The sequence below is a fragment of the Netta rufina genome (assembly GCF_964035555.1).
Source record: "Netta rufina genome assembly, chromosome: 3".
Taxonomy (NCBI): domain Eukaryota; kingdom Metazoa; phylum Chordata; class Aves; order Anseriformes; family Anatidae; genus Netta; species Netta rufina.
Window position 1 is genome coordinate 55,784,548 of NC_140125.1, and position 14,401 is coordinate 55,798,948.

Consider the following 14,401-nt stretch of genomic DNA (forward strand, 5'->3'; position numbering starts at 1 on the left):
AGAGTTCATAAGTTCTTAGAGTGTTCATAATTTCCATGTCACTTTGTTTTATGGCCCAGAGCCCAGTGATCTGAATGGAGGATGAACTAGGCATCCTTTAATTGCTGTAGGTTTTGAGATCTATAAGTATATACAGATTTCTAGAGATGCTCTAGTGGTTAATATGACCCATCATATGTGACGCACTGAAGAAAAATCCTTATGTATAGCAGCTTAATTTGCCCACCCACAACGTACTGATGCTAGTAGTTTATTTGGAGTCAGCTGAACAGTATTAATGATGGTCTCTTAATTTCTGCTAATTATATGTTCTGTCCTTGAACAACTGCCATTGTTTTCCAGTTCAGTCCTTGGAAGAAGTTGGCTGCATTCTGCTATAACTGCAATCCATCACTAGGGCTGCAGAAGATTTATTCCTGCTAATCTGGGTGTTAATTTCGCAAAACATTGATTGGGGGCAAAGCAGTTAGACAAAGAGTGAGATGGATTGTTTGCAAGCATCCACTCATTAGCAAACAATAAATTTATAATGAGCATTTTGTCCATTCTTGAAGCCTTTGATCTCTTTAAAATCTCTCCTTACAATTGCTGAAGGTTTGTTGGCAAAGTCATTTTAGAGAAAAGTCAGTAGATAACTTGGTTTCCTAATCTTTTGATTTAATGTCTCAGGGATGGTTTTCTGAAAACAAACAACAAAAAAATCTTGATATAATTAGTAAGTAAGTTATATACTTACTAAGCTAACAGTTTTGAAAAAGCATTATTCCTGAGGGAGAAGTTTGCATATATGTAGCTCAGTTGTTTAGAGCTGTGGTTGTTTAGTTGTCTTTTGCCTACATTTAGAAGCAAAAGGGATATAAATTCTTGGGTTTGTTTCCTCTAAGTTTGGTGGTGTTTTCAATCATGTAGGAGTTATGACTGAAGCATATTGTATACATCCTGTTCAAGATAACTTTACTAGTGATATGTTTTGGGAAGTCAGAGGAAATAATATGATTGACTTCAGAGGGACCATGGTGGTTTTTGTGTAAAAAGATGAGGCACAATATTTATTTTCTCTGGGGAATTATATCAGAAATTGTGATTTCTAAATCCTTTCTCTCTTTCCTTCCTCTTCCTCAAAAAAACAACCACACAACCCTACGTTTCTATTTTCTTTCACATCTGTATTGATTTAAAACCAGTACTTCTCTGCTGAAGACTTAGTAATTCACAAGGCTTTACAAGTATGCAAAACCTTTTCTAGTTTCAGTTACAATCACCTGAAAGGCAGTTGCAGTACGGAAATGTGGACTTCTAAAATTGCTCTATGTACTTAAATGTACGCACGTGTTTCTTTTATTTGGTGTCCAGCAAGTGGGTGGATTTGCAGGCTGGCAAAAAAATTTAGAATGAAAAGGTTTATTCTCTAGAGAAACGACTGTTTTATAAACATGATGCTATCAAACTGGTTAAGAAATGTCTTCAGCCTTGCAGCCTAGATCAGGAATTCCCTCCTTCCAGGCTCACTGTTCCAGTATAATAATAGACTTAAGAGCAGTGTATGAGAAAGTGGCAGCCATTTGTATAGCAATCAGTATTGTTGGGCAGTTTAGAAGAGATCAGTGAAAGCAGTGTACATACAGTAACTACTCCCACTAGGCCACTGGCCACGTGGCTGGAAATCCCAAGTCTGCCTGTGCGAACCATGACGATGTATGTTTATATTACTGTATGCAATAAATATGTTGGTGGTAGTGCTGTTACCCAGGGTGTGACTTCTCCTGCAAGACAAAGAGAGTAAGACAAAAGGTAGCAAGTTGGAAAATCCCATGGCACTGAGAATGATTTCAAAGCCCATGGAGTCTGTCTTTAAAAAAAAACGTTAGCTTACCTAGCTATTTAACCTGGTAGAGAAATCACAGTGTTTGCTGTGAATATGGAGCCCTGTCTAACTGCCATTGAAGTTAGCAAAAGGGATTATTAGCATTTATTTGGAGCTTTTTTAACAAAATAGTACACATTAAGTCAAAAGCAGGGCTGTCTTTGCCTGTAGAACTGTTTTTAATGGGATGGAAAATCAGCCTCACAGTGAGGGCACAGCAGCTCTGAGTGTATTTCTTTATGTACTTGGTACATAAGCCTATTCTATTGTCTCATTTTAGTACAGTAATATGAATAATGGTTGCTTGAAAGCATTCTGGGCTTTTCTCTTCAAATTTTAATATATTGGTATAATCATGTTTTCCAAGCTATTCAGAGTTTTCTGATGTGATTCATATTTTCTGTGTGCATGATACTTAACTTACTTATCAGATGGGTTATGAACAGAGGTATTTACTTGCAGGCACTGAAATGATGAGGCATTAATGAGAAGAACAGGCATATGGTTGGAGATGATTTTTATGGAAGTTTTCGTATGTGTCCTGCAACCAAAAGTAGTTTATCTGTTACTATAAAAAGCAAAATAAAAAGATCTTTAAGGTGATGTTCTGTTTGCTCTGAATAGCCATTAGATCCATTGGTACCTTTCTTCTTTTGCTTGTGGCGGTTTTTGGCCTTTTACACAGGACATGACCCCATTACATTTTGTTTAAAATGTACCTATTTCTTTTTCCTCTCGCTAATGAGCACAGGAAGACAACTGGAATAGTTTCAGGAATTTTAGTCTACAGGCTTCCCTCAGAAGACCAAGTTGTATGTCTTCATTTTCTCCAAAGCATCTTATGAAATATTGTCCAACATTAGGTGAAAAGTCACAATAACAACTCAAAGAGAATCTTTTCAGGGAACTTTACTAGCACTTGCCAGTTTTGCCACATACAAATTCAAATTTAATTGCAATAAGTAGTTAGTTTTCTTTCTTCCATACCCTCCTAAACTGAAAAACATGATCTAAACTTGTTATAACAGATCTTCAGTTTGGGTGGTCTTTGAACTGGCTAGAGCAGAGCTCTGCTTTCTGAGAGATTCAGTTCTTTTCGGGTGTTACACTTCAGTGTGGGATGGTCCCTCTCTGCGTTATTAGTAAAATCCTTCTCTTTTGGTAGTAGCCTGTCACTAAGGAATGAAGTGAATAGGCAGCCAGGAAAGTTAAGGAAGATCATCTCCTTTCTCCTCGCTGTTGTAATTACTGTTTGGCCGAAGACTGAATTTCCATCTTTGTTTCAGGAAGGTTTAGTATAATGAATAAACTGTTTCTGAATGTAGAATTGCGTAGCAGTGACTTGTAGGATGAAGCTGCTGTAGGAGTGTGTGCAGGAAGATCTTGTCTTCTGTTTTTGGGGGAGGGGCAGCTGGATAATAACAAACAGTGGCTTTCTGAATTACATCCCTGGCTATAGACATGCATGTCATGCATGTAGTACTGCCAGTTTCAGTCAGATTATTGATGAGAATATAAATTAGGTAGATGCGGGTGCACTTTTGTGCTACCAGTGGTATTGGGAATAGGTTTTCTTCTCTCTGTTTTGGTTAGAAATCATGACGATTCTGTCCATCCAAAACAATCAGGAAGATGACATTTAAATAACCAACCAAAACAACAAAAAACAAAACAAAACATAAAACTATCGTCATGTTATTGCAAGAAATTTTAACTGTTTCGTAAGTCAGTAGCCAGAATGAAAAGTAAAGGCTATTGCCAAATGCACATCATTGTTATTTCTCTGTATTATGTTCTATTTTTATTTCTTTGAACTTAAAGTAATAACAGTATCTCTGTAGTATCCTTTAAAGTAATGGAATTTCTGGGAGAGTGATATTTTTGCTTCTCCGAGTTCTCTTTAGGAAGTAATGACAATAAAACTCTTTTCCCTGTCCCCAGATGCTGAGTGACTCATTTATCCAGATGGGTGCAATATGAATTGTGTCTGAGAACCGGGGACTGGAATGCAAAGAGTTTGGTGTTGTTTGTAATGTGGTTAAAAAGCTGTTCATATAAAACAGCAGCAGAAGTTTCTTTTAAATCCACAGAGTTCCCTACATCAGCTCGTGGAGACGCTTTCAATCTGGACAGAAGATGTTTTGTAGGGGAAAAATCTGCATTTCTTGTTTCTATAGATAGTGAATTATGTCAGTGAGGAGCTCATGTTTCTGTACAGTGTAAGAACTGCTGCTAAATCAAATCAATTTTAAAGGCTTATGCACTAAGAGAACACCCTCCTCCCTCTGTGTCTTTTCTTTTATGCTAACTTAAATAAATGCAAAGTGGAAAACTGGTTTTGTTGTCAGGTGAGCTGTCCAGGAGGCAACTTCCTTCCTTCCTCCCATTCCTTGAAGTATTCCTGTTTGAGTTGATATGGTGTCATGTCTGGCACAGCTTTTGGCTATTCATATTCTGGTTTGGGTTTTATTACATTGGGCTGTCTTTGTGTATTTGAAAGAGGGAGAGTCCTTCCCTGTTCCCAAAGGACACCATTTGCACTGTAGGATGGGATGGGCAAGGAGCTTGGAATTGTTAAGATAGGAATTGTTCTTCCCTGTCCACTTTTTATAATCTCCTAAGCAGTACTTGATGGATCCTGTATCATGTGCTGGAACCCCCTGGTCTGAGTTGCCTACTCTGAATGTATCCCCTTGGCTTTCCCAAGCTCCCAATTTAGCGTTTACATGGAGCAAACCTGGCAGAGTTATTGAATGAACAGAAACCCCCTTTAGCTCACCTGTTTGCATGATTTAAAATGTAATTAATTTACAATTGTTTCACTAGCCTGGAGGACTATTTACTGTTTATGATCTGAAAAAGATCATTACTGCTGAAGTACTGCCAAAAGTAAGTTAACCCTTAAGATCTCCTGCCTGGTCTAAATCTGTGTTGCCAACACGAGCCCTTTCACTTAGCGATCCCCACATAATTACTGTCTTGTCCCTGCACCAGGCTTCTTTGCCTTAACTTCTCCTGATAGCCCAAACTAAATCATCCATGGCCCTAACTCTTTGGGCTTCTCACATTTTACTACTTTCTACCTTTCTGCCATAGTCTCCTTTTTATCTCTACTTTACAGGGATCCTATTAGCCTTGATAGATTTATTTGGGTGGCCTCTCCTTGTCTTTCTCCAGTGCTCTCTCATTCTGCCACTAAACTCAGACATCCTTGCAATAAAATTTACCTGTTCTGATGATGCCATCTTGCCTTTTTGCTTCACCTCCTTTAATGCTTTTCCTAGAAGTCCATACAGAGGTTTTTCAACTGTGATTGAAACTGGGAGAGAGAAGGGTTTTGGATGCCCCGGATGCTCAAGCCTGCAGCGCAGGCAAGCAGTAATAACTGAGCAGGTCACACAGGGTGCGGTTTCATGTATGCTTGTTTGTTTTGGCGCGCCTCACTTCAGGCCATTATCTCTTATCTCTTTGCGGACTCACTTCATACTGCTGTTTGTCACCCATTCCCACTCTCATTGCTGTCTGCTGCATCCACTTTTTCCCATTTGCTTTAGAAGAGATTTCAAAAGGTTTGTCTTATCTGTGCACAATGAAGCTAAGTCCTTGAGCTGTCTTTCAGGCAGTCCTCCCACGTGGGTCAGAGATTTTCCTGACACAATAGTAGAATGACGATTGCAGCATCTAATCTGCAGACTGTAAATTAACTTCATGGACCAGGTCATACTGCACTTTGAAGTTGTTGCTTTTTTATTTGTGAGCTTCCCCCATTTAGTTTTCAAGAATATAAATCTTTAGGAAGAATTATCATAGTTTAAAAGGCTTAGACAAATAGCAGCTGGCACTGGTTCGTGGTCTCCAATTGGTTCCAGACATCCCTGGTTTTGATAAGACTGCAAGACAATTCCAGAAATTCCCTGCCTACAGCTTTTGCTAATGCCATTAAATGTAACATTGTGATTACCGATGCTTTTGGAGCTGATTAACGAGCATCCTGCATGACTGATAAACACTGTAATTTAATTATTTCTTCTGAATGTCCTTATGTTATACCTCACTCCCCCTTCTTAGATTGTCTTTATTTGAATGTACAACTGAGTAGAAATGTGTAATCAGGATCTTGAAGAAAGCCTCAGAAACACAGGAATGCCTGTGTTCAATTCATGTTCAGTGGGAACAGGATGCTCCACTCCAGCAGCGCCCAGAACAAGCCTTGCTCTGTTTCTGAGGTGTTCAAAATTGGCTTGGCTCTGTACCTATGGAGGTGTCATCCCAAAAGGAAAGACTTCACCTGAACTTGTAGCTTTTGACTTTGTGAAAAACTGGCAACCATGTTCACCATGTTCTCATTCTAGTTGGTTGTCAACATGGTGAAAGAGATAGGCACAAAGCCTCTTTCTGGAATCATCCCACAAGAAAGGTACTAGCAAGCAGAAAAATATTGGGTGAAGAGTGTCTGACAGGAAAAAAAAAAAAAAAAAAAAAAAAAAAAGAATGCAAAGTAAAGGAGAGTGATCAAATAGATCCAAGAAAAAATGATTGTTCTTTCTGGGACACAAAGGATGCAAGGATGCACATTTCGAATGTCTGTAGTGAGAGATTAGAAGAGGCATCTTCATTGTGTGCATATCTCTGTCCTTTTTTCTCTGAATTTTTGTGAGTTGATTGGTTATAAGCTTTTGTAAATTCAATATTTTGCTTTTAACATTTCTTTCTTGAAAGATTTTTTTTTATTAGTGTACAGTAACCAGTAATTTCATATTTGCAGATGCATCCTCCCTGCCAAATAAGATCACTTCTTGCTTCCACAGGTTTAGCTAGATATAACTGATGCTATAGTCTGTGAGGCCATGTGTAAGGAAGCCAGAATAGGTCACATCTCTATCAGTTGTACATGCCTTTAGCACCATTTTGTAAAAAGGGCAGTTCTTGCCCTTTCATTGATCGCTCATCATTGTAGAAAGTAAGAGGCAAGACACTTGTGTAATTTGTGGTATTTGTCAGCGTTATAAGGAAACTGAACTGATTTTGCTTCTAGATGAGCCCGTAGGTGATATAGTTCACCTGATATTTTTATGGTTTTTATCACTTTGTTTTCTAAGTCATAAAGCCGCTTGTCCTTGATTAATCTAAATTTAAGGTGATAATGTCCTGTACTCACAGGGACAGGCAAGGCGTGTCGGTGAAAGGTATGAAGGCAATGCATGTTAGAAAAAGTTATAAACATTCTCCACAACCCTAAACCACCTGTTTAACAACAAGCTTACAGTGATCTGAGCTGATATGTGAAGGAGAGTATTGTCAGGGAATTTTAACAATCTTCAGCTAATGTACATGAACTTAATGTACATTAACCTAATGTACATGCTTATTCTGCCTTTTCATGTGTGAATGTCTACTATATTAAACACAGCTGTGTTCTTATTGGTACTATTTATCAATCTTAATCTATGTTGTACACTGTGGTGCAGATTTTAGCTGCAGCTACCAATTTGTAAATTGGGAAAATCAAAAGCAAAATCTGACTTCAGTGCAGTGTTTATGTGTTTGTGTAGACGAGTGTGCATCTACACAAATACTTAAAATCTGTCATCCAAATCTTGATTCTGAACTGTACTCAACTAGTTTTTGTTTAGGTCTTTTCACTTTCTTAACTTTACCTTAAAATTGGATTAAACCTGTCTGTTACATCTGCATCTCTCTGTGTTAAATATGTTTTAAAATTTCATGAAGGAGTATGTATACATTCTTGCTTTTGGTCCAGCAATTTGTATTGAGTATATATAACTCATTTTTGCAGTATGCCTGAGCATAAGCATGTCTTAACCTATTAGTCAGACAAAGAGCTGTACATGCTCATGTTGCCAGTATTGTCTCCTATTTACAGATAGAGAGGCCGTAGGAAGATGGTAAAGCCTGAGCAGAACCCATCAGCACAGCTACTGCACCTAGTGTAGTGAATTGGTGTAGCTACGCAGCCTTGCTTTCAGCCAGGCAGCTATACAATCTAAGCTCATAAAAACGAAGGAAACAAAACTAATCTCCAAAACAAAAAAGGAGGGGAAAAAAAAAAAAAAAAAAAAAAGCCCTCATGAACCACAGGGTTATGTTTTTATGTAACTGCTTTTGTGGCTATCAAACTACCCGAAGTTCATGGTATGTTCATCTTGTCAGTATGCATTTAAGACCACCAGCTTTGTTTTATTTCAAGCCATCTTTTGGGTTGATGTAACACAATATGACTGAATGTGTTTTGGCAGGGAATAACTAATCTAATCCATATACCACCAGATGAAAGTAATTTACTATGGGTTTGTGGAAGAGCTCAGATTTTCAGTGCAGCCCACAAAGACATTTTTCCTCTTCTAATTGTCCCTTTTTATATCTAAACAGATCCAGCAATGGGAACAGAACTTGGAAAAATTTAATATGGACCTTTTCCGAATGCGATGTTACCTAGCCAGTTTGCAAGGTGGGGAGCTCCCAAACCCAAAGAGCCTTTTGGCTGCTGCCAGTCGTCCTTCAAAATTAGCACTGGGAAGGCTTGGAATTTTCTCTGTCTCATCCTTTCATGCATTGGTAAGTCTGAATGTACTTTTTATGGATGTGCTACACAAAGCCTTCATTAATGTTGTACTTACATGTGGAATTGTGCTAGGATAATTCATGGGTGCACCCACATTCATTGTTCAGATGGCCTTGTTCCCATCCCACCCTTTCTGTCTCTTTCTTGACTGCAGAAAATGTTCTTTCACAGAGACAGACTTGGAAACCATGAGGATATGACCATGACTTTTTTTGGTCCCTAAGGAATCCAAAATCGGGCACTTTTGACTCATATAAAAAATATATATATAAATAAATGAAAGTAGATGTAAATATAAAGAAGTCATAGTGTTGGAATTCTGTCACTGTGATTTTACCCCCGTTGAGTTAGGAGTTTAAAGTGTATAGGACCTAAGTCACTTATAGTGAAAAGAGACTAACACTAAGATTTCCACAAGTAACTCTGGTCCCTCTGGGTTGAGCTGATCTTTTATGGAGGTCCCAGACCAACTAAAACATTTTTTAGTTTTTACAAGCAGTTTGATACCCTCCTGAACAGAAAGTGTTTTTAGAATAGGCTGAAATGTCATTTTTAAAAACTATGGCCTCTGTTTGCAAAGAATGAGGAAGCTCCTTAGCTACTGTAAGCTGTTGTCAACCTGTTGGATTCAAGTGAACTATGGCAATAGCAGGTTTGCCCCTGCTTTTTATCCTTTACAGGGCTGAGAGGCTGGTCTTTGCAAAGAGGGGTGGACTTTGTTTGCTACAAGGAACAGTAGCCCTCAAAGTCTCATCAGAGAATGTGTTTCTCTTTACTGCTGTTTTTAACTGTGTGTTTTGTGTCATTGCTTGTTAATAACACAATAGTATAGCACATTTATCTCCTGTATTTACCAGTTCTGAGTCTTTCTTCCTCTAGCAATTTTACATCTGACTAGTAGATTATCATTCTTTGAGTCTGTTCGTTAACTTCTTCTGTTGTACAGAGCAATATTTTCTCAGTTCTTTCCTTACAATCTGTCTGATTTTGCCCCATGACAAATAATTATGCTGCCACACCATCTGAATACCAGAAGAAGTGTCGGTGCTTAAAGTTTAATCGTTGTCCTTGCATGTTAGCGTATTACATTGAGATAAACTGAAGTTACTTTCATTTGATGTCTCGGTTTGAAATAACTGTTAGTCTTTTGCTCTTATGAAAGTGCTATAAGAAGGCCTGTGTGTCTTTAAATAGATCTGCTCCAGGGATGAAGCTGCTCTCAGGAAGCGTACCCTGTCTCTGTCTCAAAGAGTCCGTAATAAAAAGGGTTTATTTTCTTCACTGAAAGGACTGGACACACTGGCAAGAAAAGGGAAAGAAAAGCGACCTTCAATAACACAGGTAAATCTTACTTGATGATGATTGGGATACTGGATGCAGAGATGGGCTTGTTTCTACTGGGGCTAATTCTGCCAAATGCTGTTGGTGCATGAGGAAGGAGACAGCTGTCTATCAAACTTGCCTTTGCAATTTCAGTAGATTTGTGAGTAGGCATCAGCACATATCTGTATTTTGATTCCTTTTTGATAAGTGCAGTTGGTAAATGAGAGCTTTTGACACAGTGAGTTAGTTTATTACCTGCAGTGCAAGACCATCAGGTTTGAATTTGTAAGAAAACCCATCTTTTGGCTGCATTGTAAACTGGAAGTAGGGTTTTGTTTGAGAGGGCTTATATGCAAATCCTTAATACAGCATTGTGCTGACACATAACTAGGACTTTGAAGTACTATTGCAATTTAATATAGAACAACACAGGTGAGTTTTCAAGGAAAAAGAGTGACTGGTCTGTGGATGGTGGTCTTGAAATCATCTCTACGAAGTAGTACGCTCTGCCTGGAAGTAGCCACAAGGTGAAGACTGCTTTCATGCAAGGAGGCGAGTTTTCCAGCAGGTGCAGACAGCTGACGAATGAAGCTGTGCCAGTTTACATAAGTTCAAGGCTTGGCACAAATGCTGGGGCAGGCAGGCCCCTGTGAGAAAGGCTGCACCACTGACTCTAGCCAGGCTCACAGATGCCTCCCTGGAGGGCTGCATCACTGCTAACACAACAGCATCTTGCAGGGTCCTCTTCTGTTTAAGAAACTAACAGCCTGTGCATGCATTTAGTGTAAACCTCACACTTGTAGAATCTGTATTTCTTCAATAAAAACACAACTAAATGTGAAACAAAAGTTCACAGCCTTCTCCCTGGGAGAAAAAAAAAAAAAAAAAAAAAAAAAGTAAAGAGCAGACACACTTCCTTGATGGTAAGGCAGAAGTAGTAGATGTGTACCCTCACTCAGAGCATTACTATTTTCATTGCCCTTTGCCACGTCTGCTGTTAATACTGCAAAGCAATATTTTGTGCTGTGTTCATCTGGTGACCTTGCTCCTGCTATTCCCTGAGTCTTGTATTTTGATTTTATTAGTAAACAAAAAATCTATGATTGGCACTTGAAAATTGGCTGTTGTTGCACATGTGGCATTCTGCTTGTGGAATATTTAAGCAAGCCTATCTGTGCTTGCATTGCAATAGTCCCAGAGCTGATGCAACAGATTTACTGTTGCAAAAGAGCACATCAGGATTTTCTTGTTTAGTGGTTTATATTTTTAATGGGTAAATATTTATCTACGTGTTGTGCTGTGTTGAAAAATCTTTGGGTGACTGCTAGGAATTTTAGTATATCAATCGAGATGTGTTTACATGGTGAAATTGAATAAGAATAGAAACTCAAGTCTGCCTTTTGAAAGAGGGAACTGAAGGAGGGATTTTCTCCAGGTGGTCCTTTTAATGTTTTTCAGTGTACTCCCTGGCAAGAGAAGGTGGTCTGTGAGCCCTGCACCTCTATTTCTTTATTAATAACAGGACTGGGGGAAGGGATGCTATGTCCCTTAGCTCTGTTCCCAGCTGGGCTGATACCTCTCGCTGTCTTAACTGCGTGATACATCCTCCTGTATGCTTTATAGCCCGTGAAGGGGATTCTGTGGAGCTCAGGGACAGGGAATCTCATTTCCGCAGCAAGGAGAGGAGGCTCCTGCTGCCTTGCCAGTGCTTTTCTGAGCACAGTGGAGGGAGCCCTGGCTGCAGGCGGAGGTGTCCCTGGCATGTCCTCACCCTTTTTGTTACAAAGCTTGCAACCAGCTGGCCCAAAAAAGTGTTCATTTTCATCCAAGAGCTCAGGTTCTTGTATTTATTATTTTTCTTTTTTTCTTTCTTAAACATCCTACAATAAAATTAAGGAAATGTAAATGCTGACTGCTGCATATTAATAACACCGGGCTATGACTCAACCATAAAAGTGAAGCATTTTAAAAGCATGGATTAAAAACTGACCCATGAACCTGGAAGGTGGCAGAAAAGGGAACCATGTCATTGCTCAGACTTGCGTGTATGCACATAATTGTGTATCAAAATCAGAATGGGCCTGGGGCTGTCTTTCTTGTCATCTCTTTCAAATGATGGGAAACTGGGTTAAGCAGAAAAGTGAAGCTTGGTTCTCTCCTTATTGTACTCCAATGTCTGTTTCAAAAAATAGGTTAAAAATTTATTGCTTTCATGGATTTAATTAAAGTTCATTTGACTACAGCTAGTATGTGTTTATCTACAGTGCCCTAGCTTCAAAATTAGATATTGTGTTCTTGAACATCATTGTGTCAGAGAAGTTTTTAATTTTAACTTAATTGTATGTTGTTAATAGTAATCTGGAAAAAAACTGAAAGGGGGAAAAAATGTGTTCAGAGCTTCTATGCTGGGAGGCTTTCGTAAATATTATTGAAGTGTCTCAGTCTTTTAGAAATCAGTTAATAAAACAGAACTGTAGCAGATGGGGGATGTCTAGGCTCACATTATCCTCAGTTTCTTAAATGCTTATCTGCTTTTCTTCAATCTAAATGATAAACTATTTTGAGAAATAATAAACAATAAAATGCTTTGACTACACCTGTGGGTAAGACAAGGAAAAGTTAAAAAGTTAAGAAGTTAAAAAGTGGTGCCTGTTATTCACATTGTCAGAAACTGCATTACATATGAAATTTTAGAAATCCATTGCCTTGGATTATCCAAAAGGTTTCTACTAGGAGAAAAAAAAAAAAAAAAAAAAAAAAAAAGATTTAAGTTTGATATTGTCCTGATTTGTTGACTTCAGTAGACCTAAAAATGATATTTCTGTTTGCACTTGGGGATAGTAATGTTAGTACCTGCAAATCTCAAGCTGGTATGTAAGCTGGATAGACCTATCTTTATGTTTATACAGCCCTTTTCACCAAAATATCTGATTGTATACTTAGCTATTTATTGATTTACATGTTGTTTTGTTTTGTTTTGTTTTTTAATTACTTGAATAATCTCTCCACCTTTGTGAGATACCAACAACTGCTAGTTACATTATCTCTCTAGAAACTACGAGTTTCTACACAGATGGGGAATGTAAGTTGCAGTTCCAAAGCAGGCACAATAGTCAGATATTTTCATTCCTTGCTAGTGCTAGTGGGGGTCAAGTTTCCTTTTCAAGCTAAAGGTAATTTGCCACCAATAGAGTCAAGCTAACTGCTCAGGTAGAAGAACTGAAAAATTATAGGGGAAATTTTTCAAAAGTGTCAACATTAATTTGAAATAGTTCTTTTAAATCATTATGAGATTTGTAGCTATATCAGATGATATACCAAAGGGTAGAACTGTATCTTGGAGCACAATGAATGATTTGAAGGTAAATGACCTTAACATTATTGCTAAATAGTAGATAGGAAAAAAAAAAAAAAAAAAAAAAAAGGCACAGAAAAACAAGGAAACAAGCATGTGGATTCTTTGGTATATGTTTGAATGTATGTGTACATGTGGTCTGAATTTGAGAACTTACTTAAATTTTCTATATGGAGGAAGAATTCATGTCTTTAATACTACTTCTAGCCAGAATAAATCCATCAGAGGTTCAAAACAATCCCTGGTCTTTAGGGATTTCATATATTCATTTAGTTTTTGATTTTAATTATCCAAAGAATTTGCCTAATATGCATAAATAAAGTTTTTAATTTGTTTAATCCATTTATTTATCTGGATTATTTTTAACAGATTTTTGATTCAGCTGGAGGACATGGGTTTGCTGGTGTCCAGAATTCAGCCAACTCTGCTGAGGTAAGATAAACCTGTCCCTATTGTGCACCATCTGGTTTTCAAATTATTGAATATGTTTCGCTAAGCATATGATGAGACTGGTTCAGAAACCCCATCAAGGTTCATGAAAGTATAGTTAGCGTAGATGTCAGAATTATAATTCTGCTAATGAAACCACTTTAACATAAGTTTCTGAAGATGCATGGTAGCTTTAAATAAATAAATAAACAAATAAAAATCCCTAGAAGCTTATTTATAGCACTAGTCCTTACAGGTGTATACTATCTGTAGGGTGGTGTCTAAGAAGAGACAGAGAGATTTGGAACTGAATTTGCTGGAAAACATCTTTCATAGCGTGGCAAAACCCAAGCTGTGTTTTCTACTTTGCCTAGTTCAACAGAACCTGTATATTTTTAGTATTAAGGCAAATGAAGTCTAATTTAATCCTGTGGGGCATACCAGCAGAGAAGTGTGAGTTAATGTATAGCTAGATATTACCCAAGTCAAGTAAGAGGAAGTGGCATCCCCGCGTTGCCCAGTAACATTGCTGCTGATACTGTTTAGTGCCCACAGAAAACAACCTTGTGCAGGAGTAGAGCAAAATGCCAGCACATCAGGCACCATCCCTCTTTGTTCCTGCAGCCTCCCTGGGGATAGCATTGCTGTCCCCTGGTCTAGAAGCAAAGCTGGATGCTCTGAAGTTCATAATAACATGTGCATAGAACCACCAAGGGTTGTCTACCTACTGCAGAGCTTATATAGATAGACTTCTCCCTTAGTTGGCTTGTGCAGATAAGCTCCAAATAAAAGATTAAATATTAGACACAGGGTTTCTGGACTTTGTTTTGTGTATAGTATAACTAGA

At 38.1% G+C, this 14,401-nt stretch overlaps 1 protein-coding gene across 3 annotated transcripts in view; it reads left to right on the forward strand.

The window, feature by feature from the left end:
- The window catches only part of TIAM2 (TIAM Rac1 associated GEF 2), a gene marked incomplete at its 5' end in the record, with an annotated part of 88,273 nt that overhangs the window by 15,761 nt on the left and 58,111 nt on the right, over window positions 1-14,401 (forward strand). The window contains 3 exons of one of the 3 annotated variants that reach the window (XM_084283886.1): window positions 8,255-8,440; window positions 9,642-9,788; window positions 13,495-13,557. In XM_084283886.1, the coding sequence (XP_084140012.1) occupies window positions 8,255-8,440; window positions 9,642-9,788; window positions 13,495-13,557 (396 nt within the window). The remainder of the gene's footprint in view (window positions 1-8,254; window positions 8,441-9,641; window positions 9,789-13,494; window positions 13,558-14,401) is intronic. The other 2 variants (XM_084283887.1, XM_084283888.1) reach the window with 2 other exon arrangements.